Source organism: Carcharodon carcharias, chromosome 14, assembly GCF_017639515.1.
Source record: "Carcharodon carcharias isolate sCarCar2 chromosome 14, sCarCar2.pri, whole genome shotgun sequence".
Taxonomy (NCBI): domain Eukaryota; kingdom Metazoa; phylum Chordata; class Chondrichthyes; order Lamniformes; family Lamnidae; genus Carcharodon; species Carcharodon carcharias.
In genome coordinates this window covers 93418260-93446210 of record NC_054480.1, presented here as the reverse complement: position 1 = coordinate 93446210, position 27951 = coordinate 93418260, and the positions used below count along the sequence as shown (strand labels likewise).

Here is a 27951-nt window from a genome sequence, read left to right as displayed (position 1 = left end):
AGCAATTTCTTTGTGTTTCTAACTGTGGTATGAGTAAAGTACATGATGTGGATCTGCCCAATATGATGTTAATCCAGACCGCATAATGTGGATCTGCCCAATACAATGTTAATCCAGACTGTTTAGTGTGGACCTGTTCAGTATGGTGTTACTTCAGACTGGTTAATGTAGATCTGTTTGGTACAGTGTTAATCCAGGCTGGTTAATGTGGATCTGCTCAGTACAGTGTTAATGCACACTGGTTAATGTGGATCTGTTCAGTATTTTCTAGAGGGTGTGTGCACTGAATTCTGAAGTAATGACCAAGACCTTTTAAAAATTAAATTAAAATATTTATCCACAAACTGATTTCAAGCACATAGATAAGACTGCAATTACTATAACAACTCCTAAAATTCCTAAATAACCTAACTCCCAATTACACACCCACTTTAAGCAACAGCCCAAATTAAATTTTAGATTTAAAAACAAAACCAGCAAGTTAACATAGTACCCACTTGACAGTGGAATTCCAAATGGCTCTCCCCAACTTCAGTTACTGGACATAATAGGCTGATGCACAAATGGCTGCAGACTTCTTGCAGGCTGTTTCTGACACACCTGTTAGATCTTACATGGTCTTCTCACACAGCCTTTCATTCTCCTTTATATGTTTCCCTCTTTAATATGTGAATTTTTTTGTTCCATGTCTGAAACTGCATCCTTCTCATAATATAAAAACTTTCATGTTGCCAATATTGTCTGTAACTTTTGGGGAAGATAAACACATTCCTTAGCCTTGCTTATCTGATTAGTTGTAAACGGATTAATATCCCTTTGAAATCCAAACGATCCTCTCATTTATCTAAAAATGCAAATTCCCATCACACTTTATATGCTAAACCAGCGCCATGTTTACTCATTAGCACTTCAAGCACATTTCTATACCAAATTTCTTTTGATCATTTCATGCTTGCAGTCTACCTGACTGCAAATGTAATTAAATCACACAGACCCAACTATACTCACACCCATAAACCTACTTTACAAAAAAACCAGAAAAATATTATGAAAATTATTATATTTTGGTAATACTGGATCTGTTTGGTGCAGTGTTAATCCAGACTGGTTAATGTGGATCTGTTCAATACAGTGTTAATCCAGACTGTTTAACGTGGATCTGTTTGGTACACTGTTAATCCAGACTTGGCCACTTGTTGGGAGATGTTTCAAAAAGACTATTATTTAATTGTGGTTTCATTACTTAAAATCTGTCAGGTTGTGTTTCAATGATGTTGCTTTTATCATGTGTCATCATGTGGGAAATGCATGGGATGGATTCCTAGTAATTCTCACCAGGAGAGTGGAGTTTATTTACTCAGTGACTGGGCAGGGTGGGTTAATAATTCAATTCTAAAAATATATTTTGGACCAGGTGAACATGTATTTGGATATGTTGCTTCACTGTTTGTCCTGTCTTTCATTGTGCCAGATCCACTAACTATGTTGGGTGATCTCCCTCCTGATGACTCCCTTAGTAGTCCTGAAATCGTGCAGCCAGATTTGGTGAAAGTTCCACCATCAGGAGTCTCGTTGTCTGTTAGCATTGCCGCAACAAACTTACCATGTGCATCCTTCAGTGCTACTGCTGCTTGTACATCTACAGTCACCTTAGCAGCTTCCCACATGGTGTCAGGTATTGTATTGAATTTCTACTTATCCATTCTCACCTTTACAATTTTACCCTACCCCAAGTAGTACCTATCCAGTCCTGACATTGTGCCCTATAACATTGCACCAAGCAGTATCTGCCCAGTCCTGGCAATGTACCCTGTAATCCTGCACCAAATTGTTCCTATCTACTCCTGGTATTGTACCCTGTAACATTGTGCCAAGCAGTAACTATTCAGTCCTGTCAGTGTTTGGTTATTGTTGATTCTTTTTCACTATTTTAAGCTTCCCTGTCTGAATATTTTCACATCATTCCCAAATAGCCTCCAGTTGGACTGTTGCCAGTGCTACTCTTAACTAACTATTCAGAAGTCCTTGGCTGGTTTGTACCACTTCCAAAATTTGACTGTGATGGGCTTAGGAATGGGGCTGGCAACATGCAATTTGTTTAAATAAAACAGTGAAACCTTCCACACTGGACTTCTAACCATAACCCTAGAAAGTTGTTCTCTCTGTGCTCGGTGTTTGATTTTGAAAGCAATTCCAACTACCCTTTTCCTCCCAAAAGAACCTTTTTTTAATTATAACATATATAACCACAAAAACTGTTGGCATTGCTCAGCAGGCCTGACAGCACCTGTGGAGAGAGAAGCAGAGTTAATGTTTCAGGTTGCTGACCTTTTATCAGAACTAGAAAAAGTTAGAAAAGTAATGGGTTTTGAGGAAGTGAAAGGGTGGGAAGAGGAAGAAAAGGAGAAGGCCTATGATAAAGTGGAGGGAAAGAGATTAAATAACAAAAGGTTTCATGGTGCAAGGCACAGGGGAGTGGCAGTCGGACAAATACCTGTACAAGATGGACAGGTTGCACCCCAGCAGGACAGCGACCAATATCCTTGTAGGGATATTTGCTAGTACTGTAGGGGAGGGTTTAAGCTAGATCGGCAGGAGATAGGAACCTGAGTGGGGAGACACAAGAGGGAAATAAAGATAAGAATGGAAAGCGGAAAAATAGAAAGCAAAAATGAGGAAACAAGGGCTTGCAGCAAATTGGGCCATAGTACAAAAAAGATGCGTAAAAATGTTAAATAGACAAGTCTAAAAGCATTGTATCTGAAAGTATGGAGCATTCACAATAAGGTAGACAAATTAACAGTGCAAATAGATGTAAACGGGTACACTATGATTGCGATTACAGAGATCTGGCTGCAGGGTGAGCTAGGCTGGGAACTGAATATCCAAGGGTACTCTGTCTTTAGGACAGACGGACAAAAAGGAAAAGGAAGTGGTGAGACATTGTTAGTTAAGGATGAAATCAGTGCGATAGTGAGAGAGGATATTGGCTCAGAAAATCTAGATGTAGAATCAGTCTGGGTGGAGCTAAGAAGCAACAAGGTGGAAAACACAAGCGAGAGTTGTCTATAGGCCGCCAAACAATAGTGATATGGTAGGGGGTGGCATTAAATAAGAAATTAGAGATGCATGTAACAGGGTTCTACAGTAATCATGGGTGACTTTAATCTACATATAGACTGGGCAAACCAAATTCCTGGAGTGTGTATGAGATGGTTTTTTAGACCAGTATGTCGAGGAACCAATTAGGGAACAGGTTATCCTAGATTTGGTATTGTGCAATGAGAAGGGGTTAATTGTTGTGTGGGACCCTTTAAGGAACTGTGACCTTAATAGAATTCTTTATTAGGATGGAAAGTGAAGTAGTCCGATCTGAAACTAGTGTCCTAAATCTTAACAAAGGTATGAGGCATGTGTTGGCTAAGGTAGATTGGGAAACTTCATTGCAGGGTGGATAGACAATGGCTAATATTTAAGGAACAAATGTATGAATTGCAACAGTTACACATTCTTTTCTGGCGCAAAAACACAACAGGAAAAGTGGCCCAACCATGGCTAACAAAATAAATTAAGGATAGTTATATGACTCCTCTTTGGATCCAATAAAGTTGCTAGAAAAAGTAGCAAGCCTGAGGATTGGGAGCCGTTTAGAATTCAGCAAAGGAGGACCAAGAGTCAGAGGGGAAAAATAGAGTATGAGAATAAACTTGCAAGGAACATAAAAGCAGACTGTAAAAGCTTCTATAAGTATGTAAAAAGAAAAAGATTAGTGAAGACAAATTAGTTACAGTCCAAAATGGGAGAATTTATAATAGAAAACAAGGAAATGGCAGAGCAATTAAACAATTACTTTAGTTCTGTCTTCACGGAGGAAGACATACATAACTTCCCAGAAATACGAGGAAACCAAGGATCAAGGAAGAATTGAAGGAAATTAGTATTACTGAAACAGCTGGAGAAAGTGATGGGACTGAAAGCCGATAGATCCTCAGGACCCGATAATCTACAAAAATATAAAAGCAAAATACTGCGGATGCTGGAAATCTGAAACAAAAACAAGAAAATGCTGGAAAAACTAAGGTCTAACAGCATTTGTGGGGGCAGAGGGGGAAAAAATGAACATTTCGAGTTCTTATGACTCTTCTTCAAAAGCTCTGAAGAAGAGTCATAAGGACTCTGTTTTATCTTTCCCTCCACAGATGCTGTTAGATCTGAGTTTTTCCAGCATTTTCTGTTTTTGTTCCCAATAATCTACATTCAGGGCACTAAAGGAGGTAGCCATGGAAATAGTGGATGCATTGGTTGTCATCTTTCAAAATCCTGTAGATTCTGCAACACTCCCGACAGATTGGAGGGTGGCAAATGCGACCCCACTATTTAAAGAGGAGGGCGAGAGAAAACAACTAATTACAGACTGGTTAGTCTAACATCAGAAGTAGGGAAAATGCTAGAGCCTATTTTAAAGATTGCAGGACAATTAGAAAATATCAACAGGATTAGACAAAGTCAACATGGTTAAGAAAAGGAAATCATGTTTGACAAACCTACTGGCAGGATTGTCATATGAAGAGAGATTGGGCCAACTAGACATGTATTCACTGGAGTTGGAAGAATGAGAGGAGATCTCACTGAAACATATAAAATTCTGACAGGGATGGACACACTGGATGCAGGGATGATATTTTCTCTGGCTGGGGGGTCTAGAACAAGGGGATACAGTCTCAGGATATGGGGTAGACCATTAAGGACTGAGATAAGGAGAAACTTCTTCACTCAGAGGATGGTGAACCTGTGCAATTCTCTACCACAAAGCTGTGGAGGCCAAGTCACTGAATATATTTACGAAGGAAATAGATTTCTGGACTCTAAAGACATAGAGGAGTATGGGGAGAGCATGGGAGTATGGCGTTGAGATAGAGGGCCAGCCATGATCATATTGAATGGCGGAGCAGGCTAGAAGGGCTGAATGACCTACTCCTATTTTCTATGTTTCTAAGTAAAGAAATAAAAATATGCCTAGCAGAGGTGTGAATGACAAGATCTTAAATAATTACTGCCCAGAAGCAAGAGGAGAAAAGAGAAATGAAACAATGGGAGCAGAGGTAATGATCTAGAATTGTTGAATTCCGTGTAGAGCCGAGAAGGCTATAGAATGCCCTGTCAAAATATGAGGTGCTATTCCTCGAGCTTGCGTTGAGCTTAGTGGAACATGTTTACTGGCCAAGGACAGAGTGGTCAAGAATGGGAGCAAGGTAGAGAATTAAAATGACAAACAACTGGAAGCACAGGGCTAGGCATTGCTTTGGCTTTATTGTTGGTGTTGTCTGGCACTGGTTCTGATCTAAGGTCTTATGAGAGTTTTGTACCATTGAATTGACTTATTTGGGTTACAGGTTGTAGTAGAACTACAGAAGGAAATAGATCTTAAACAAGTGGAGGAAATGAAGAGTGAACCTGAGGTTTAAATGAGTGACTACAATCCTCCACCAGTCTAGTAAATTTAGTTTCTGTAAAAGCAACTATGAATATATAGGAAAGTTCCTTTCTCTGTTGCTTGGGCGAGGGGTTTTAATTCCTCCATAGGCTTCCAATGGCTGTCAGAAGGGGCTGATTATAGCACAGGCTCTGATCAAACATGGGGCTGACAGCGAAATTCATCAAAGCACAGAAAACTACAACCAACTGCTTGGTCAAAGTTTTGAGGTTAGAAAACCCTGTCAGAGTCGAATGGGACAGAGTTGGCAGAATCAGTCCAATATCAATACTGATAGTTTGCAGTTTATGTTTTAAAGAATTGGAGGAGGGGATTTGGAGGGTTCCCAAATGTTTTGTGGAAAGTTCTCAATCCTGCTCCAATAATGTAGGTTTGTATTTAGGATCAAGTTTGTGAAAATTAACTGTTAAAATACAGTGCTGCTTTGCTCCGTTTACAGTAACTGCTCTGTATAATCTCTCCATATACAGTTCACCTCCAGATTCAGCAACTAATAATCACAAGTGGTGTTTTTTTGTTTGGCCTTGCTTGCTGCTTAACAGAATTCAGTGATTGTATTCTCTGACTGCCCATCAGTGTGATGCTGTTTGAACCTCTGAGATGCTTTTAGATGGAGGCTAGTTGGACTTTTGTGTGTTCATCTCTGGGACCTGAGTTTGAATGCGTCCCAGGATGGTGCATTTAAGGGGAAGCTGGATAAACATGAGGGAGAAAGGAATAGGAGACTACATTGATGGGTGGGAAGAAACTTGTGCTGATCGAATTACCTATTTCCGTACTTTACGTTCTAAAATCGCCAGTGTCTTGTTCCTACATAAACTGGTTTCCTCAGTAACAGTACAAAGGATAGTACTGTCAAGAGTAAAGCAGTAAACTGGAAATCATCCTCGGGCCAAAAGGATGGTTGGTTTGGGATTAAACATGTTGCACTGGTGAAGCAGATGTTCTGTTGGGCACTGCAGGGATGACTTTTACTCTGATCACTTCAGTATGTGAGCAGAGAATTTGGAGCAGTGGAGAGGAACCACAGAACCATAGAAAATTACAGCACAAAGAGGCCATTCAGCCCATCATGTCTGCACCGGCTGAAAAAAAAACTAGCCGTCCATTCTAATCCCATCTTCCAGCACCCAGTCTGTAGCCTTGCAGGTTACAGCACTTCAGGTGCAGATCCAGGTTCCTTTTAAATGAGATGATGGTTTCTGCCTCAACCACCAATCTGGGCCGCGAATTCTAAACACCCACCACCCTCTGGGTGAAAAAGGTTTTTTCCAATATCCCCTCTAACCCTTCTACCCATCACCTTAAATCTGTGCCCTCTGGTAATTGATCTCTCTGCTAGGGGATACAGGTCTTTCCTATCTACCCTATCTAGGCCCCCCATAATTTTGTACACCACGATCAAGTCGCCCCTCAGCCTTCTCTGTTCTAAGGAAAGCAACCCTAGCCTACCCAATCTTTCCTCATTGCTGCAATTTTCAAGCCCTGGCAACATTCTTGTAAATCTCCTCTGTACTCTCTCCAGAGCAATTATGTCCATCCTGTAATGTGGCAACCAGAACTGTACACAAAATTCCAGCTGTGGCCTAACCAACGTTTTATACAGCTCCATCATTACATCTCTGTTTTTGTATTCTATACCTCATCCAATAAGGTATTGACTGCCACTTTCAGGGACCTGCGGACATGTACTCCAAGATCTCTCAATTCTTCTACCCCTTTCAATATCCTCCTGCTTATTAACTATTCCCTTGCTTTGTTTACCCTCCCAAGTGCACTACCTCTCACTTTTCCAGATTGAATTCCATTTGCCACTTTTCCGCCCACTCAACTAAACCATTGATATCATTCTGGAGTTCATAGCTATCCTCTTCACTATCAACTACGCGACTGGTTTTTGTGTCATGTGCAAATTTTTCAATCATGCCTCCCACGTTTAAGTCCAAATCATTAATATCACCGAGAACAGCAAGGGACCCAACTGAGCCCTGTGGAATGCCACTGAAAACTGCTTTCCATTCACAAAAACATCTGTTGACTATTACTCTTAGTTTCCTGTCGCTGAGCCAATTTTGGATTCAACCCACTGCATTCCCCTGTGTCCCATGGGCTTTTACTTTTCTGACTAGTCTGCCATGTGCAACCTTGTCAAATGCGTTACTAAAATCCCTGTAGACCACATCCACTGCACTACCCTCATCAATCCTCCTTGTTACTTCCTCACAAAATCCTATTTAGTAAGGCATGACTTTCTCGTAACAAAACTATGCTGACTATCCCTGATTGATCCTTGCCTTTCCAAGTGACAGTTTATTCTGTGTCTCAGAATTGATTCTAATAATTTTCCCACCACAGAACTCAGACTATACTTATTTGGCCTATTCCTTAGACTCTTTTTAAACAGCAGTACGATGTTCCCAGACCTCTAATCCTCTGGTACCTCGCCTATATTGAGTGAGGATTGAAAAATGATCCCCTGGGCATCTGTTATTTCCTGCCTGGCTTCCTTTAACTGCCTGGGATACAATCCATCCAATCCTGGTGACTTATCTACCTTCAAGGATGTCAATCCCTCTAGTACTTATTCCCTTGTTATGCTTATATACAATAATAATTTTTCACACTCCTCCTCTTTAACTGGACTGTCTGCATCATGCCACTGCTTCGTGAAGGCAGAGATAAAGTACTCATGAAGTGCCCCACCCACATCATCGATGCATAATTTACCATATACATTTCTGACCGGCCCTACCCTTTCCTTAGTTATTCTCTTGCTCTTAGTGCACTGGTAAAACATCTTTTGGCTTTCCTTGATTTTACCTGCCAATATTCTTTCATAGCCGCTCTTTGCTTTCCTGATTTCATTTTTACTTCACCCCTGTACTTTCTATACTATAGACTTTCTAACATATTAATTTTCTTGTGACTGTCCTAAGTTTTCTTTTTCTGCTTTATCTTACCCTGTATGCGTCTAGGTAACCAAGGGGCTGTTTGGTTTAATAATTATTATTGAAGTTGATGATACTGAAAATTTTTTTCATTCATTCACGGGACGTGGGCTTTGCTGGCTGGGCCAGCGTTTATTGCTCATCCCTAGTTGCCCTTGAGAATGTGGTGGTGAGCTGCCTCCTAGAACCGCTGCATTTAAAATAAATTAAATAATATTTTTATAGCCAGGAGAGAGAGAATTTGCTCCTATCATTTTGTTTTAGATTATCACAAGAAACAAATGCCAAAAACTCATTGCATGGTTCAGCATTTCATCAAGATTCAAATAAAATTTCCACTGAGATGCCACATACTGTTCAATAGGAAAATTACTTTTGTGATTATAGTTATTGCTGAATCTGAAGGCTAATGGAATGCTAGCCTTTATCTCATAGGGGCTGGAATACAAAGGAAGAGGAACTGATGCTTCAGTTGTACAGAGCCTTGGTCAGACCATATTTAAAGCACTCTGGTCGGTTCTGGTTACTGCATCTCAAGAGGGATAAATTGAGCTTAGAGGGAATGCAGCAGATTCACCAAAATGATACCAAGGCTCGAATTGTGAGATTGGGTCCAATAAACGTGATAGCATACCCTTAAATTTAAAAGGTTATGCGGGGGATCTCTAGGCTATTTAAGAGTGAAATCAGGAAGCATTTTTTCACTGAAAGGAATGTAGAAATCTAAAAGGCAGTAATTCTACTGATCTGATGGAGTTGGGACTGAGACTGATGGATTTTTGTTGGGTAAGGTATCAAGGCATATGGATTAAAGGTTATGTTGTGGTACAGATCCGCCATGATCTCATTCAATAGCACAGCAAGCTGGAGGGGCTAAATGGCCACCTCCTGTTTCTATCTCTGCAGCTTTCTAGGTTTGGCATTGCATGTCACTGGACTGGGTTACAATGGGACAGAAGGGCCCTGGCAGCAAACACAGACCCTGCTCAGTGATCCACATCCCATGTTGCTGCCTTGGATAATGACTCAACCTTGTGCAAGAAACTTCAATTTTTGAAAGTGAACAGGTTGATTTTTCTGAAGTAAGAGTTTAAAACTTTGTGACCCTCTCTGCTTTATTTGCCGCTTGAAATTCGGATTATCTCCTTCCTTTCCCTATGTGTTGTACACATAGGGACATGAGAATAAGGGAAGTAAACACATGGCTAAAGAAGTGGTGTAGGAAAGAGCGGTTCCGTTTCGTGGGGCACTGGCATCAGTTTTGGAACAGGAGGGATCTGTACCGCTGGGATGGTCTCCACCTGAACCGATCTGGGACTAATGTTCTAGCGAAAAGGGTAACAGGGTGGTCAACAGGAATTTAGAAACTAGAAAGGGGGGGTGGGGGGAGGAAGAAAGAGTATAACTCTAAGAAGTATGACTAATGGGAAACAAAGCAGCAGGTTAGCGTGTGGGGAGGGGCGTGGATTCAACTTCATGGAAAATGATGAAAAAACTGAAAATAAAGAAGAGCCCAGGAGAGGCTATTAAAGTCTCCAGAACACAAAATAGGACAGAGTGTTTGGAAAGGGCTAAGAATCTAACCTCAAGCACATCAGATAAAGGGAGGACAATGAGAAAGGGGATGGGAAATACAGGACTGAAGATGTTGTATCTGAATACACGCAGTATACGAAATAAGGTAAATGAGCCTGTGGCGCAGATTGAAATTGGCAGGTGTGATGTGGGCATTATGGAGACATGGCTGCAAGGGGATCAGGACTGGGAGCTAAATATCCAAGGATATATATCCTATCAAAAAGATAGGCAGGTTGGCAGAGGGGGTGGCTTTGCTTTGTTAGTAAGAAATGAAATTAAATCGATAGCAAGAAATGATGTAGGGTCAGATGATGTAAATTCTGTGTGAGTAGAGTTGAGGAACCGCAAAGGTAAAAAACCATAATGGGAGTTATGTACAGGCCTCTGAACAGTAGTCAGGATGTGGGGCACAAGATACACCAGGAGATAGGAAAGGTGTGTAAGAAAGGCAAGGTTCCAGTGATCATGGAGGATTTCAATATGCAGGTAGACTGGGAAAATCAGGTTGGTAGTGGATCCCCAGAAAAGGAATTTGTGGAATGTCTACGAGATGGCTTTTTGGAGCAGTTTGTGGTGGAGCCCACTAGGGAACAGGCAATTCTAGATTTAGTGATGTGTAATGAGGCAGATTTGATAAGGGAGCTTAAGGTGAAGGAACCCTTAGGACGAAGTGACCATAATATGATAGAATTTACCCTGCAATTTGTGAGGAAAAAGCTGGAATCAGATGTAACGGTATTACAGTTGAATAAAGGCAACTACAGAGGCATGAGGGAGGAGCTGGCTAGAATTGACTGGGAGATGAGCCTATCAGGAAAGACAGTGGAGCAGCAATGGCAGGAGTTTCTGGGAGTAATTTTGGAGACACAGCAAAAATTCATCCCTAGGAAGAAGAAGCATACTAAAGGGAGGACGAGGCAACCATGACTGACAAGGGAAGTCGGGGACAACACAAAAGCTAAAGAGAAAGCGTACAGTGCAGCGAAGAGCAATGGGAAACCAGGGGATTGGGAAACCTACAAAGACCAACAGAGGACAACTAAAAAAGAAATAAGGAGGGCGAAGATTAAATATGAGGGTAAACTAGCCAGTAATATAAAAGAAGATTGCAAGAGTTTTTTTTAGATATATAAAGAGTAAAAGAGAGGCAAAAGTGGACATTGGGCCGCTGGAAAATGACGCTGGAGAAGTAGTAGTGGGGAACAAAGAAATAGCGGAGGAACTGAATAGGTACTTTGCGTCAGTCTTCACAGTGGAAGACACGAGTGACATCCCCAAAGTTCAAGAGAGTCGGGTAGGGGGGCGCAGAGGTGAGTATGGTGGCCATTACCAAGGAGAAGGTGTGTGGAAAACTGAAAGGTCTGAAGATGGATAAATCACCTGGACCAGATGAATTACACCCCAGAGTTCTGAAGGAGATAGCTGAACAGATAGTGGAGGTGTTATTGATGATCTTTCAGGAATCACTGGAGTCAGGGAGGGTCCCAAAGGACTGGAAAATCACTAATGTAACCCCCCTGTTTAAGAAGGGAGTGAGGCAAAAGACGGGAAATTATAGGCCGATTAGCCTGACCTCGGTCGTTGGTAAAATTTTAGAGTCCATTATTAAGGATGAGATTTCAGAATACTTGGAAGTGCAAGGTAAAATCGGGCAAAGTCAGCATGGTTTCATCAAGGGGAGGTCATGCCTGACAAATCTGTTAGAATTCTTTGAGGAGGTAACGAGTAGGTTAGACAAAGGAGAGCCAATGGATGTTATTTACTAGGACTTCCAGAAGGCCTTTGACAAGGTGCCGCACAGTAAGATAAGAGCCCATGGTATTAGAGGCAAGGTACTAGCATGGACAGAGGATTGGCTGTCTGGCAGGAGGCAGAGAGTGGGGATAAGGGGGTCCTTCTCAGGATGGCGGCCGGTGACTAGTGGAGTTCCGCAGAGTTCCGTGTTGGGACCACAACTTTTCACTTTATACATTAATGATCTAGATGAAGGAACTGAGGGCATCCTGGCTAAGTTTGCAGATGATACAAAGATAGGTGGAGGGACAGGTAGTATTGAGGAGGCAGGGAGGCTGCAGAAGGATTTGGACAGGTTAGGAGAATGGACAAAGAAGTGGCAGATGGAATACAACATGGGGAAGTGTGAGGTCATGCACTTTGGTAGGAAGAATAGAGGTGTAGACTATTTTCTAAATAGGGAGAGAATTCAGAAGTCTGGAGTGCAAAAGGACTTGGGAGTCCTAGTCCAGGATTCTCTTAAGGTTAACTTGCAGGTTGAGTCGGTAATTAGGAAGGCAAATGCAATGTTGGCATTTATTTCGAGAGGACTAAAATATAAAAGCAGGGCTGTGGTGCTGAGGCTTTATAAGGCTCTGGTCAGATCACTTTTAGAATATTGTGAGCAATTTTGGGCCCCGTATCTCAGGTAGGATGTGCTGGCCCTGGAAGGGTCCAGAGGAGGTTCACGAGAACGATCCCAGGAATGAAAGGCTTAACATATGAGAAACATTTGAGGACTCTGGGTCTATACTTGATGGAGTTTAGAAGAATGAGGGGGAATTTGATTGAAACTTACAGAATACTGAAAGGCCTGGATAGAGTGGACGTGGGGAAGATGTTTACATTAGTAGGAGAGACTAGGACCCGAGGGCACAGCCTCAGAGTAAAGGGAAGACCTTTTAGAACAGAGATGAGGAGAAACTTCTTTAGCCAGAGAGTGGTAAATCTATGGAATTCATTGCCACAGAAACTGTGGAGGCCAGGTCATTGACTGTATTTAAGACCAAGATAGATAGGTTCTTGATTGGTAAGGGGATCAAAGGTTCCGGGGAGCAGGTGGGAGAATGGGGTTGAGAAATTTATCAGCCATGATTGAATGGCGGAGCAGACTCAATAGGCCGAATGGCCTAATTTCTGCTCCTATGCCTTATGATATTAATCAATGATTGTTTTACAGGGGAGATGGCAATGACCTCAGGCAGTTCAGTGTCACCATCCTGCCAACATCAGAGAGCATCGAAATATGCTGCCTGCTGCTCCCAGCGCTGCCGGTGCAGTTCCACCAGATTGGGGTCTCAGCGACCTTGCCCTGCCCACTCATACTTCCAGCAGTGTCACATGGAGCAAGTCCAGGGCCAAACATACCAAGCTGAGTATTCACAGCCTCATCACCTCCATTCCCACACACAATTCCTCAATCAGAGCCATCTGGCCTGGACCCACCAATCTCACCCGCACTTCCCTCCATCAGAGTTCCAGCATATTCAACAAGGAAGGCCACAGTCTGTGCTCAGCTTGCGAGTAGGGGAGACCTCAGCCAGCCAGGAGAATCAGGTAAGCAGATTTCTAGCCAATGCCAGTAAGATGGAGAGCTAATTGTCTAGTGGTGCGGTGTGAGTGATTTCATAGTTATGACCCTGAGAAGCTGTGATGTATGATGTAACTTCTGATTTGTGTCCAACAAACATTTTCCCCTCATCCTGTATTTTGAAATGTTTTGCAAGTCCAAACTATGGAACGCTTCATGAATTTGCATGTCATCCTTGCGCAGGGGCCATGCTAATCTTCTTTGTATCGTTCCAATTTTAGTATACGTGCTGCCGAAGCGAGCACATCCTGTATTTTGAGATGGAAAAGATGACCATGTCTACTAAATCATGCTTTAACTTCAACCATTTATTGTGTCTGGTCCTTTAAATGGAGAAGACTTGTTGATCAAATTTAACTGTAATTTGTGACATTCTTGAAGCCACAGTCTCAGAAATCTACCAGAGCATCACCCTCTGCCTTAAATCCTGCTCATGGGTCATTATTGATTTATTGGATGATATGCATCCTTGCCCAGGGATTGTTTGCACGCACATGCACATTTACGTACGCATCATTCTAGTCCAAAGGTAATAGGTATGAGAGTGCGTATGTACTAATCCTGCCCTGTCTGGGTGAGGAATGTTTGTTTTACTTCTAATTTTTTGTAATGCTGTTCTTGTGGATGTTGTTATTAAGTACAGTGTTGATGTAAAGCTGGTATCTTGTCCTTGTGGTGCCTCTACTGATTGTTTTCCTTACAACAACTTTAGGCCTCTTCATGTGACCTCACTAACCTTGTCGAGGATGTTGATGGGGTTGAAGCTGCCCAGAAGAGCCGTGCCCTGACACCATCTTGGCATGCCCACAACTCTGAGGAAATGGAAGTGAATGCAAGCCGGTCTGCTATAGCCCAACCCAGGGCCACACAGACGCCGACCGTTTTGTCACCACCCCTTTGGCACTCTTCCCCAAATGATGGTAATTGCAGCCAATCTGACTCCAAACATCTCAGCACAGTTCATTCACCCACCTTTGTCACTTCAACATCTTGGCAACAGTATACCATCCAATTGAGTGAGATTTGGAGCAACCAGGCAGCAATTGAAACCCAGGGTCACCAAGGGCATAGTGCACCTCATCAGTCCCCCAGTCACCCATGTGTTTCAGGGTGTATGTATAATAATCCTCTTTGTGGTTCTCACAAGTATATTCAATCAGGACTGTTAAAATTGCAGGGTTTTGCTTCAGTGGAATTAAGAACTCAGAGACAGGCTGTTCCGTCCGTTCAATCTTCACTGGACAGTCAACTAATCTAATTCCACCCTCAACTTATACCCCTTACCCTTTAATATCCCGCTGAGTCTCTCACCCTCCACTCACTCCTCATATACTTTAATATCTGCTCATCCTGCTCACTCCATAAGTCGTTTGCTATCCCCGCTTCTCTGCCACACTTCCACTTATTCACTGTACTCTTCAACATTCCTTTTGTCAAGGATTAATTTAATTCCTTTTTAACGGAATTTATGGACTCTGCGTTCACAATTTATGACAGAAAATTTCAATTTCTAACCACGCTCAAGACATTTTTCTAACCATACCTTTTAATTTCTTGCAGCTCTCTTACAGGCCTCTTCCCTCCCTTGCATTCCCATTAATTGGGGGAAACATCCTATCACTATTTGCCTTTCATAAACTTGACCTTGTCAATGCCAATGAAAATCTCTAATTTTCCTAGTCTGCTGCAATAATTGTGACTCCTCCCGCCTGGTACCATTCCTGGTACCAGTGAGTCTAGGTTGTGCTGCTCCCATTGGTTTCATGTTATAGAAGGTCCAGAACTGCACACAGGCCTTCAACGGGCTCCTTATTAGAGTCCTGTACAAGTTAAAACCTCCTTGGTTTTGCATCTTTGGTACAAAACTGGTCTCTTATCTCCACGTGCTTGCACCTTTAATGCCTTCATATCTTCAAACCCAGGTCCCTCTGAGTTATCCTTTTAGAATCTCACCATTTAAGAGGTTTTCAGTTCTCTATTCAAGAATTCTCTATTCCAAGATGCATTTCATCTAATTTTCCTACATTGAAGTGCATCTGTTATGTCGGTCCATTCTGGTAGCTTAATTCTTTCTTCCTTCAGAATCCTTATTACAAGTTACCATTCCAGTTAGATATGGTTTATATGAATTATTAATAAGCATTTGATGAGGCAGATTTGGTGTTATCAGTAAATTCTCATATTGTTCCCCCAGTTACAAAATCCAGGTCATTCCTGTAAATCTGAAAAACATTGACCTCTTTGGGATACAGCTCACCACATCTTTCTAATCCAACACTCCTGGTGCCCAGATCTTTTACCTTCTCTATCCTTGTGGCCACATTCTCAATCCCATGTGGTTTTATTTTTGCAGTATGTCTTTTTTGTGGCATCTCACTGAATGCTTTCTGAAAACCCTCATAAACAACATCCACTGGGTTCTTTTCTCTATCACCTCTTACTCTTTAAAGAATCTTATAAGATTGTCAGCTATGCCTATCTTACAGAATCTGCCCAGTTAATTAGTTAGTTCCATCTTGTATCACAGGCGATGTATAACAAACTGACCAATCATTCCCTTCCTGATGCCCCATCATTTTGTTTTTGCAGAAGGAAGTGACATTTAACTCCCTCCAGGCCTATGTAATGTCTTTCTCTCCCACAGAAGTTTGGAAAATTAGACTCAGCGCCTCAACGATTTTTGCCTGGGTAGAGCTTGTGATCCTTGGATAAAAATAGTTAGGTTCCTATGATTTCTCTACCTTACATCTATTTAACTCCACTAGTCCCATCTCTCACTCTCACCCTCAGTAATAATTGCACACTATCCTCTGGTTATTCTATAATCTCAGTGCCCTCCACATCTCTGGAATCTGAAATTGAGATTTAGAAACTCTGCTATTTCTCCCCTCTCATTACCAGTATGATTGCTGAATGACCTTTCCATTGACTACCATGTTGTGATTAATGTACCCGTAGAAAGCATTTTTAATGCCTTTTTTGGGATCTTATAGAACAAATTTTAAATTAGGCAGTTAAGTAGCAAATGAACATTATCTAGATAGGTGATGCAGGAGGAAGGGCTTCAGATTTCTGGGCGTTGGGACTGGTTCTGGGGAAAGTGGGACCTGTATAAGCCAGATGGATTACACCTGAATAGGACCAGGACGAATGTCCTTGCAGGGAGATTTGCTAATGTTGGGGAGGGTTTAAACTAGATAGGCAGGGGGATGGGAACCTGAGGGCAGATTCGGATAGGACAAATTCAGAGTAGGGGGCTGGAGACAGAAAAGTAGTGGGTGACTCTGAAAGACAGGAGAAGCAAAGGTTAAAAAGTTTACAGCACAGGAACTTGGCAATGTTAAAAGTTACTTATTTAAATGCAAGGAGTATAGCAAACAAAGCTAATGAGCTGAGGGCGCAGATAGATGTATGATATCATTGCTATAATGGAAACTTGGCTTAAAGAGGGGCAAAAATGGCAGATCAACATGCCTGGATATGGGATTTTCAGGCAGAATAGAGAGGGGGCTAAAAAAATGATGGGGGTGTAGTATTATTGGTTAAAAAATCAATTACAGCTGTGAGGAGGGATGATATACTAAATGAATCATCAAATGAGGCCATGTGGGTTGAGCTCAGGAATAAAAATGGGGCAGCCACACTACTAGGAGTGTACTATAGATCCCCAAATAGTGAGAGGGGGATATAAGAGCAAATATGTAGGCAAATTTCTGAGTGCAAAAACAATAGAGCAATAATAGTTGGGGACTTTATCCTAATATCAACTGGGATACGAATAGTGTAATACCACAAAGGGCACAAAATTTTTGAACTGCATTCAAGAGAACTTTTTTTAGCCAGCACATAAGCTCAAAGGGAGGGAATGCAGTTCTAGATTTAGTCTTAGGTAATGAAGCTGGGAAAGTGGATAAAGTAGCAGTGGGTGACCATTTTGGGGATAGTGACCATAATATAGTTAAATGTAATGTAATTGTGGAAAAGGATAAAGATAGAACAGGATTAAAACTTTTAAATTGAGGGAAGACAAATTTTATAAAACCGAGAGGTTAACTGGTGAAAGTGGACTGGACATAGCTACTAGAAGGGAAAACAATGTCAAATCAATGGGAGATATTCAAAAGCGAGTTTCTATTGGTATTGTGTAGTCATGTCCCCACAAAGAACAAGGGCGGTACTGCCAAACCTAGAGCCCCTTCTAATCCAGAAGCATACATTGTAAGATAAAGCAGAAAAAGAGAGCTTATGACAGTCACAAAAATCTTAATACTGTAGAAAGCCTGGAGGAATACAGAAAATACAGGGGTGAAGTAAAAAATGAAATTAGGAAAACAGAGGATATGAAAAAATATTGGCTGGTAAAATCAAAGAAAACCCAAAGATATTTTACCAGTACATTAAGAGCAAGAGAAAACGAAGGAAAAAAATAGGGCCAATTAGAGATGTACATGGTAACTTGTGCTCTGATGCTGAAGATGTGGGTAGGATTCTTAGTGAGTACTTTGTCTCTGTCTTCAGTAAGGAGACGGATGAAGCAGATATTCTAGTTAGAAGAGGAGTGTGAAAAATTAGATACAATAAGCAAATTGAGAGAGGATGTAATGGAAGGACTGACATCCTTGAAGGTGGATAAGTCACCAGGGTCAGATAGATTGTATCCCAGTCTGTTCAAGGAAGCCAAGGAGGAAATAGCAGATTCTCTGAGGATCATTTTCCAATCCTCACTAGATACAGGCAAGGTATCAGAGGATTATAGGTCTGCAAACATTGTACCATTATTTTAAAAAGGTGCGTGGGATAGACCGAATAATTATAGGCCAGTCAGTGTGACTTCGGTGGTGAATAAATTATTAGAATCAATTCTGAGGGACAGGATAAACTGTCACTTAGAAAGGAACGGATTAATCAGGGATAGTTAGCATGGTTTTGTTAGGGGAAGGTCATGTCTTACTAATTTAATTGAATTTTTTTGAGAAGTTATAAGGAGGATTGATGAGGGTAGTGCAGTGGATGTGGTCTACATGGATTTGAGTAAGGCATTTGAGAAGGTTGCACATGGCAGACTGGTTAGAAAAGTAAAAGCCATGGGATACAGGGGAATGTCACGAGTTGGATCCAAAATTGCCTCAGCGACAGGAAACAAAGGGTAATGTTTTTGAGAATGGAACATTTCCATGGGCTCAGTGTTGGGTCCCTTACAGTTTGTTGTATATGTTAATGATTTGGACTTAAATATGGGTGGATTGATTGGGAAATTAGCAGTTGACAAAAAAATTGGCCGTGTAGTTGATAGTGAAGAGGATAGCTGTTGTCTCCAGAATGATATCAATGGTTTGGCTGAGTGGGGGGGAAGTGGCGAATGGAATTCAATCCAGAGAAGTCTGAGTTATTGTGTTTTGAGAGGGCAAACACAGCCTGGGAATACATAATAAATGGGAGGATATTGGAAGGGGTAGAGGAAGTGAGACACCATGGAGTGCTTGTCCACAGGTCCCTGAAGGTGGCAGGACAGGTAGAAAAGGTGGTAAGGAAAGCATATGGAATGTTTCCCTTTATTGGACCAGGTGTAGAATGCAAAAGCAGGGATGTAATGATGGAACTGTATGAAACACTGGTTAGGCCACAGCTGAATTTTGTGCACAGTTCTGGTCACCACATTACAGGAAGGACAAAATCGCTCTGGAGAGAATGTAGAGGAGATTTACAAAAATGTTGCCAGGGTTTGAAAGTTGCAGCTATGAGGAAAGATTTGATGGACTGAGGCTGTTTTCCTTGGAACTCAGGAGACTGAGGGAGTGATCTGATTGAGGTGTACAAGATTATGTGGGGCCAAGATAGAGTAGACAGGGATACCCTGTTTCCCCAGCAGAGAGATCAGTTACCAAGGGTACAGATTTAAGGTGGTCGGTAGAAGGTCTTGAGGAAAAACCTCTTCACCCAGAGGGTGGTGGGTATTTGGAATTCACTGCCTGGTTTGGTAGTGGGGGCAGAAACCCTCAACTCATTTAAAAGGTACCTGGATCTGCACCTAAAGTGCTGTAACCTGCAAGACTATGGACCGGGTGCTGGAAGTTGGGATTAAAATGAGCAGCCAGTTTTTTTTATTTTTTATTTTTCTGACGGCACAGACATGATGGGCTGAATGGCCTCGTTCTCTGCTGTAACTTTTCTATGGTTCTATAAGTGTGAGGCGATGTGTTTTGATAGGAGAAACATTACCTACAGCTTGGAAAATAAGGTGGGGTAGAAGAGCAAAGGGATCTAGGGATACAGTACAGCTTAACTAGTCGTTGAAAGCAGGTTGATAAAGCAAATAAAATGCTAACAAAGCATTTGTTTCTAGAGTTGTTTCTAGAAATATAAAACTCAGAAGGAGCGATGTTACGCTAAACTTGTATAGGACTTTGGTTATTTGCACCATTTGCACTTCTGGTTTACATACTATTAAAAAGGACATGGAAAAACTAGAGAAAGTGGAAAAGTGATTTACAGAACTGCGCGATTTTAGCTATAGAGAAAGATTATACGGAGTTGGCTTTTTATGTTAGAGAAAATTTAGAGGAGATCTGATGGAGGCCTTTAAAATTATGAATGAAATTGGCAGAAAATCCAAAACATAAATCCAATAGGGAAATGAGGAGAAATTTCTTCACTGAGACAGTAGTTAAAATTTAGAACTTGCTACCACAAGAAGTGCATGAGGCCAATAGCTTGGATACTTCATAAAGAAATTAGACAAGTGCATGAGAGAAAGAGGAATAGAAAGTCATTGAGAGAGGCTGAAAATGAGGGAGATGGAATGGGAAGAGACTGGTATGGAGTATAAACCTAGCTCTGATTAGCTGGGCTGAATTGCCTGTTTCTGTGCTATATATTCTATTTTGTTGAAGTAGTACTCCCCTTGACCTTTCTAATCTCCCTTTTAGTTGCTTTCCTGTCTATAATATTTGAAGGCCTATGCTGCAGGTGCCATTTTAGAGATAAACTTTTATAGGATTTCCAGTGTTCAAACATTCCCAGTTGCCTGTCACCATTGACCATCCTGCCTGAAAATATTCCCTCAATGACATTTTGCGTTGTAAGGTAATCAATTAGTTGTCATGATTACTGTTGTGCAGGAACCAGAATGATGCTACCACTACTGGGGGAAGTTTCAGCAATTGAAATTCAGGACACATTTCTCAATTTTTTTTGTTGCCAATGCTTTGATTTTAAAATTCTTATTCTTGAGTTCAGATTCCCCCATGGTCACACCATTCCCTAACTCAGTGACCACCCCCCCCCCCCCCGCCACCGAGCTCTACAAACCATTTTTGTGCGCATTCCCTGGTTCCTTCACCCCACCATTGGTGTTTTGAGTTGCCTGGGCCCTGAGCTGTATGGTCATTTGCTCAATTATCATCTCCTTTGTCTTGCATCATGTTTGACATTGCTCCTGTTAAGCATCTTGGGACATTTTAATATAATCCATAAATATATATATTTTATATAACTAATATAATATACACAAGTTGTTTTAAATTTTTCCCCAGTCACCTGTTAATACATTTTAAATTTAATTTTATGAGGACAGACAGAAGAGAGGGAGACTAAGGTTCCGGGAAGGGGTTATAAAATGAAGGGTGGTTATCCTGGTTTTCATGTTTATTTTTTACTCTTTGCAATCCTTTTCTCTTTGCTGGAACTGATTTGATTTGTACCCTTGTCACCTGCTGAACAGTAGTTCTGTTTGCCACTTTTACTTTCCATTTAATTTGGGTGCAGAACCTTTCATCTAACTATCATCTGTTTATTTCTAGTTAAATATCTGTATCCTCAAGTTTTTTTTCCTTATCCTTATAGTAAATCTTTTTGTGTAGTGGTCACCGTTTCCCAAGTATTCTTTAAAATTGGAAAATAAATATCCAACAGCATTTCACAGAATCATAATCAAAAGAGTGCACTTGAGACAAAAGAGGAGTAGGACTGGTGACCAAAATCTTCATCGAAGAGTGTCTTAAAGGAGGAGAAGCAGAGGGATTTTAGGAATGCTGCAAGGGCCACGGTCATTTACAATCTATTTTAATGACTTAGAGGAAGAGACCGAGAGTAATGCATCTAATTTTGTTGTTGATGCAAAGTTAGATGGGAATGTAAACTCAAAGGAGGACACAGCAGGGCTGAAACAAATGAGAGAACACGAGAGACTTCAGGCTTAAAGGAGCAAGAGAGAGAATGGGAGACACAGTGGGCTAAAGGAGAGAGAGGGAGAGAGTGCAAGAGAATGGGAGACAAAGCGGGGCTAAAGGAGAGAGAATGGGAGGCACAGTAGGGCTTAAAGGAGCGAGTGAGTGTGTGGGAGGCACAGTAGGGCTTAAAGGGGAGAGAGAGAATGGGAGACACAGAGACTTAAAAGAGAGAGAGAAAGGAAGAATGGGAGGCACAGAGAGACTTAAAGGAGAGAGAGGGTGCAGGAGAATGGGACACATATACGGGCTTAAAGGAGAGGGAAAGGGAATGGCAGACACAGTGAGACGTAAAAGAGAGAGAGCGAGAATGGGAGACACAGTGGGACTTGAAGGAGAGAGGGAATGAGGGAGACCGTAGGACTTAAAAGAGAGGGAGAGTGCGAGAGAATGGGGGAGACAGCTTGCCTTGAAGAGAGAAAATGGGAGATGCAGTGGGACCTAAAGGAGTGAGAGAGAGAGAATGGGGACATGGGAGACATAGTGGGACTTGAGAGAGAGTGAGAGAATGGGAGATACAATGGGACTTAAAGGAGACAGAGAGAATGGGGGAGACAGTGGGACTTAAAGGAAAGTGCGCGAGAGAATGGGAGATACAGCAGGGCTTGAAGGAGCGAGGGGGGAGAGTGCAGAGAATGGGAGACAGTGGGACTTAAAGACTCTAGAGAGGGAGAGAATGGGGGAGACGGTGGTGGGCTGAGGCTAGCCTATCCAGTCTGGGTTCAGAGCCTGTGTTTGGAAAGAAAGATCGAGGTGTGACATCACATGGAAGCAGGTAGGTGATTGGCTGGTGAGTACTGCCTATTTATCTTATCTATACCTGTAGTTACCTGATTTCTCTTTCTCACTTTTCTTGAATAGTGGAGTCACGTTAGCAAACTTCCAATCCAATCTCACAATTCCTGAATCAAGAGTTTTGGAAGACTTGGCAGAATGGGTGCATGAATGGATAATTAATTTCATTATACGCAAGTGTGGGGTGGTGCATTTTGGTAGGGGAAATAAAGAGGTCATCACTTCTCAGAAATATGAGTTTAAATGGTGGTAGTTGTGCAAAGGAATGTAGGGGTACAGACACACAAATAGTTACAATATCAAGTAGGTTAACAATGCTATAAAATCACAAAACACTAGGATTCATTTCTAAAGGAATGGAAATCAAAAGCAGAGTTGTTATGCTCAGATTATATAGATTATATAGAACCTTGGTTTGATTGCTCTTGAGGTACTGTGCACAGCTATGCTCTCCATATTACACTGGATAAAGTGTAAAATCAATTCAGAAGTGTTGGAGAGTTGACAACTGTCAGGATAGACTGATTAAACTGAAGCTCTATCCTCGGGGAAAGAGCAGACTGATAGAGGCCTCTCAAATTGTGAAAGGACTGGGGGAAGATGGTTCCACTTTTGGAGACTCAGAATTAGGGGCCATCAAATTAAAATAGTCATCAATAAATCCAATAAGGAATTCAGGGGCAACACCTTTACTCAAACAGCTCTGAAAATATGGAACTCTACCACAGGGAATGGTTAAGGTGATCAGCATAGATGCATTAAAGAGGGAAAGCCAGTAAATTATATGAGGGGGGATGGAACAGAAGGATATGTCAATAGGGTGAGATGACATAAGTTGAGAGGAAGGAGTTTGATAGGGGTACACATAGAGAAGATGTTTCCACTTGAGCAGGGAGTCCAAAGCTAGGGACCATAAATATAAGATAATCACAAATAAATCCAAGAGGGAATTCAAGAAGAACTTTTTTAACCAGAAAGTGGTGAGAATGTAATTGAGGTGAATAGCAAGAGTTGTATCTGAATGGAAGTGAGATAAGTACATGAGGAGAAAGGAATAGAAGGGAACCTTACTGGGCATTCACACTGTAAAAGATCTGTTGGGCTGTTTCTGTGCTGTAATTCTTTGTATTTCAGTGATACCTGCACTCCTGTCATGAGTGATTTTGTAGAATTGCAAGTTAGCCCTGATAGGGTGTGCAGATGTGAATGCTGAGAAGGCTATGATGAAAACACGGTTGGGTTTTCTTGCTGGTGCAGCTTTCTGCCAGGTCTGTTTGGAATTGTATGACAGGATAGAATTGGCATATTTTATTGGTCTTTGCAGGGATGCATGGTATTTTGGAATTAGTGAAACCTTTTCCAGCAACCAGGTCGCTTGCTATTTGAACTTTCTGAAGTTTATTGCTTAGACTGTAATGCGATGAAACAGATTTAGTAGCCTTTCATATTTCATGAATCAGTATCATTTATTCTAATGAATCTTCCTAACCTGAATTTATTTTGCTGTATTGCAGACTCCGCATTCTCAAGGGCTTTAGCTCGTCCCACACCCACTACTCAGGCAGCAAGCCTATCCTGTCAACCTCCCACATCAACTAGTTATCCCATTGCCCGGCCAGTGCCATCTTACCATGCTCGCATCCAACCAGGGCTGTCAACAACATACAGGCCTACCACTTCCCAACAGCTTCCAACTGTGCCAACCTCTCAGCAGGCAGTGCCGCCACTACACATGGTACCATTTCAGCAGCCGCCTCTAGCAGCCCCCTCTCTGCTAATGAACACTCCATTAGTGTCAGCCAATACTCCACAGCAACAACAGCAGCAACAATGCTCTGTGTATCAACAACAACAACAATGTTCAGTTTATCAGCAACAACAGCAGCAGTGCTCTGTGTACCAGCAACAGCAGCAGTGCTCTGTGTACCAGCAACAGCAGCAGTGCTCTGTGTACCAGTACCAGCAGCAGCAGCAGTGCTCCGTGTACCAGCAGCAACAACAGTGCTCCGTGTATCAGCAGCAACAACAGTGTTCGGTCTACCAGCAGAGAGGCCCTGAGATCCAAAGAAACCATTGGATGGAGACAGTCAGGTAAGAAGTGTTACTTGCTTAATATTAGGCAAATACAGCTTGTCCCTTCTAGTGATACTGCAGAGTAGCAACATTCTTTCTGTTACAGAGACTGGCTTGAGGGGTGCAGCTCATTTGAGAGGGGAAGCCATTTTATTCTGTGAACCCAAGTAAAGATTCTGTGAGACTTGACCATTCTGGGATGCTAATGAATCAATTGCTTGTGTTGCTTCCCTTTGTGGTAAGTCTCACAGCAATCCGAATCTTGGGTTTGAATAGTTAACTCCCATTATCTGTTGGAAACGACAGGACTTTGAGAACTTGCTTTATCCAAGCAGCAGATTCAAAGTATGACACTTTCTTTCCGCCCATTACGTTACCTTATTCATGACTACATTTATAAAGTTCCATAATGATGACTGAATAATGTCTCCAACTTGGCTTGCTTTCAATCATTTGTTGCTCATGTGATTTGAATCTCGCTGGTCCCAAGCTATGAAAGTCCCTCATTGTAAGACAGTGTCTTAAGCCCCGCTGCCCCAACACCGCACATTCCAATTTTTTATCAGAGACACCTCCCTTTCTGATTTTTGATCTTGCTCCTAGAGCCAGAAGGATATTTTGACACACTGAACAATTCATTGACGAATGTTGATTTGAGTCTTTGACAATCCCTCAGTCATTGCTGGCTGGAATGTAATTGCATGTTGCTTGTGGAATGGAGAACCTCACTTACTGAATTCTTCTCGAGCACAGACCTGTGATGTAAGCTGGATCATTTGGTGTAATCACTAATCTTTGTGTATGGGTTCACAGGGAAGAAAGGGTGACGTCAAATTTCCCACAATACCATTCCGGACATGTCCACCTGCACCGATACCAGTTGGTGCCACCCAGGCTACACCTGGTTTCCATGGCAACACCCTCCATTCCTGTGGTAAGAAATAAACAAGCTCTGATGGAGTGAATTCATCTTCATATTTCTTCAATTCGAATTGTACTTTTACAACTGCCCATGCCCTTTAAAAGAGGTTTCTTTTTTTTCATAAATTTTGTTTTGGAAACATTTTACAAATGTGCATGTTACACAGGAATTGAAGAAGTAGATCCAAGTCACACCCTTAGGAATAGGGCCAAATGACTAAACAGTCAGATTACCCAAGCAAGTTATCCTTTACTAATGTTGATGAGATTTCAACTATAGACTCTTAAGAGGGGAAGTTAAGAAACTTGTAGCATAACAATACTTAACTGATGAACAAGTAAATACTGGTGAGTGATGAAAAGAACAGACTCAGTAATGACTCAGAACCCTGCTTTGTGTCGTACTATCCACCACATACCAAAAGGATTCCAACTCTGATTTCAGGTCTACAGTGAATGAGCAGATCTCAGCTGGTTGTCTGGTGGGGGGAAAATAATTCTTTTACGATTTCTGCCATTTCATTATTGCTGCCTATCAATTTATTCTCACCATCAATGGTGGCCCTATTCCCATCCCAACTCTTTAGTTGGTTCCTGGTTCTAGGTTCCTGCTAGAGTAGAAATTTCTCCTTAACTCAGTGTTTAATGGGAGGCCCCTTATTTAGAAACTGTGCCCCAGTTCTAGATTTCCCCATGAGAGAAAACATCCTCTCAGCATCTACCCTGACAAGCCCTTCTCAGAATTTTATATATTTCAACAAGATCATCTTTAATGTTCTTTGGTAGTTTAATGTCATAGCTTTTTGTTGCCTTCCAATTGTTTTTTCTTTGACTTCTCTCTTAGTTTCTTGTATTTATATAGCAGCTATAACACAGTAAAATAGGAATGGATGGTAGTTTGCAAAAACAAGGGGACCAAGTGTGGTTTCTTTTGAGGAGGAAGATTTGAAAAGGTTGGGGATGGTACCTGATGAGCAAGAATCATGTTATAATTGGTCTCAATGTCTCCAGGGTAGGGAGACATTAATGCTTCTGAACCCACATCTTTCTCTAGTTTCTCATCTGTTTCACCTCATGCTCATCTTGTTCGAGAGACCCAGCCCCTGCTTTCTTGATCTTATCCTAATCAAACTACTGACCATCCGTCTTTGCTTCCTGGCTCCCATGGTAGCTGACATTTGTACGTGGTTCCTGCTAGAGTAGAAATTTCTCCTTAACTCAGTCTTTAATGGGAGGCCCCTTATTAGAAACTGTGCCCCCGGTTCTAGATTTCCCCATGAGAGAAAACATCCTCTCAGCATCTATCCTGACAAGCCCTTCTCAGAATGTTATATGTTTCAACCAAGATCATCTCTCATTCTAAACTCCAGTGTGTAAAGACCCAACTTTCTCAACCTTTCTTTCATCAGAGGAATCAGCATAGTGAACCTTCTCTGAACTTCCAATGCAAGCATATTCCTCCTAAGTAAGGAGACCAAAACTGCACACCGTACTCCAGGTGTGGTCTCTCCAGTGCCTTGTACAGATCTAGCAAGACTTTTATACTCCATTCACCTTGCAATAAAGGTCAACATTGCTTTTCTATTTACTTGTTGTACATGCATACGAACTTTTTGTGATTCAAGGATACCCAGATCCCTTTGTACTGCAGCATTCTGCAGTCTCTCTCCACTTAAATAACATTCTGTTTTTCCACTCTTCCCACCAAAGTGGACAACCTCATACTATATTCCCATTCACTTAACCTATCTATATCCCTTTGCAGGCTTTTTGTATTCTCCTGACAACTTGCTTTTCTACCTATCTTTGTATTGCCAGCAAATGTGGCTACAATGCAGTCAGTCCTTTCATCCAAGACTAAGTATTTGAGGCTGCAGCACTAATCTCTGTGACATTCCGCTAGTTAATTTGCCAAGTTGAGAATGATCCATTTAACCCTTTTTTATTTATCACTTCTGTTTCCTGTTAGTTAGCCAATCCTGTGTCCATGCTAATATAACACACCCAACACCTCGAGCTCTTATCTTGTGTAGAAATCTTTTATGTGGCACCTTATTTAACGTCTTTTAGAAATTAAAATGCGCTACATCTACTTGTTCCCCTCAATTCATCCTGCTTGTTACACCCTCAAAGAACTCAAATTGGTTTGTCAAACACGATTTTCCTTTCACAAAAATATATTTTGATTCTGATGTTTGATGTTTTGATGACTCTGCCTGATTGTATTATGATTTGCTAAATGTCCTGCTAGCAAATGCTTAATAATGGATTGTAGCTTTCTCCCAATGACAGATATTAGACTTTGTTGAATAATGGTGTTACATTTGTGGTTTTCCAATCTGCTGGGACCTTTCCAGAAGCTAGGAAATATTGGAAGAGTACAACCAAGGTATCCACTATCTCTGCAGCCACTTCTTTTAAGATCCAGGGATGTAGGAGGACTTATCAGCCTTTAGTCCCATTAGTTTTCCCAGTACTTTTTCTCTTGTGATAGAGATTGTTTTAAGTTCCTTCCTCCCTCCCTTATGCCTCTTGATTTTTCTCTAGTCTTTG

The 27951-nt window shown here is 41.6% G+C and overlaps 1 protein-coding gene and 1 non-coding gene across 7 annotated transcripts in view; one reads left to right on the top strand and one right to left on the bottom strand.

The window, feature by feature from the left end:
• LOC121287405 (E3 ubiquitin-protein ligase arkadia-C-like) overlaps nt 1–27951 on the top strand; it is a 129937-nt gene that overhangs the window by 55413 nt on the left and 46573 nt on the right. For 5 of the 6 annotated variants that reach the window (XR_005945185.1, XR_005945186.1, XM_041205250.1 and 2 more), the window contains exons 6-10: nt 1472–1675; nt 12974–13350; nt 14097–14304; nt 23919–24495; nt 25291–25411. Coding sequence is in view for 3 of the 6 variants with exons in the window: in XM_041205250.1 (XP_041061184.1) it covers nt 1472–1675; nt 12974–13350; nt 14097–14304; nt 23919–24495; nt 25291–25411 (1487 nt within the window). In the remaining 3 variants the exon portion in view is untranslated. The remainder of the gene's footprint in view (nt 1–1471; nt 1676–12973; nt 13351–14096; nt 14305–23918; nt 24496–25290; nt 25412–27951) is intronic. The other variant, XR_005945187.1, reaches the window with a different exon arrangement.
• LOC121287695 lies at nt 13523–13629 on the bottom strand. Its single transcript, XR_005945227.1, has one exon. It is a non-coding gene; the product is annotated as a U6 spliceosomal RNA (small nuclear RNA).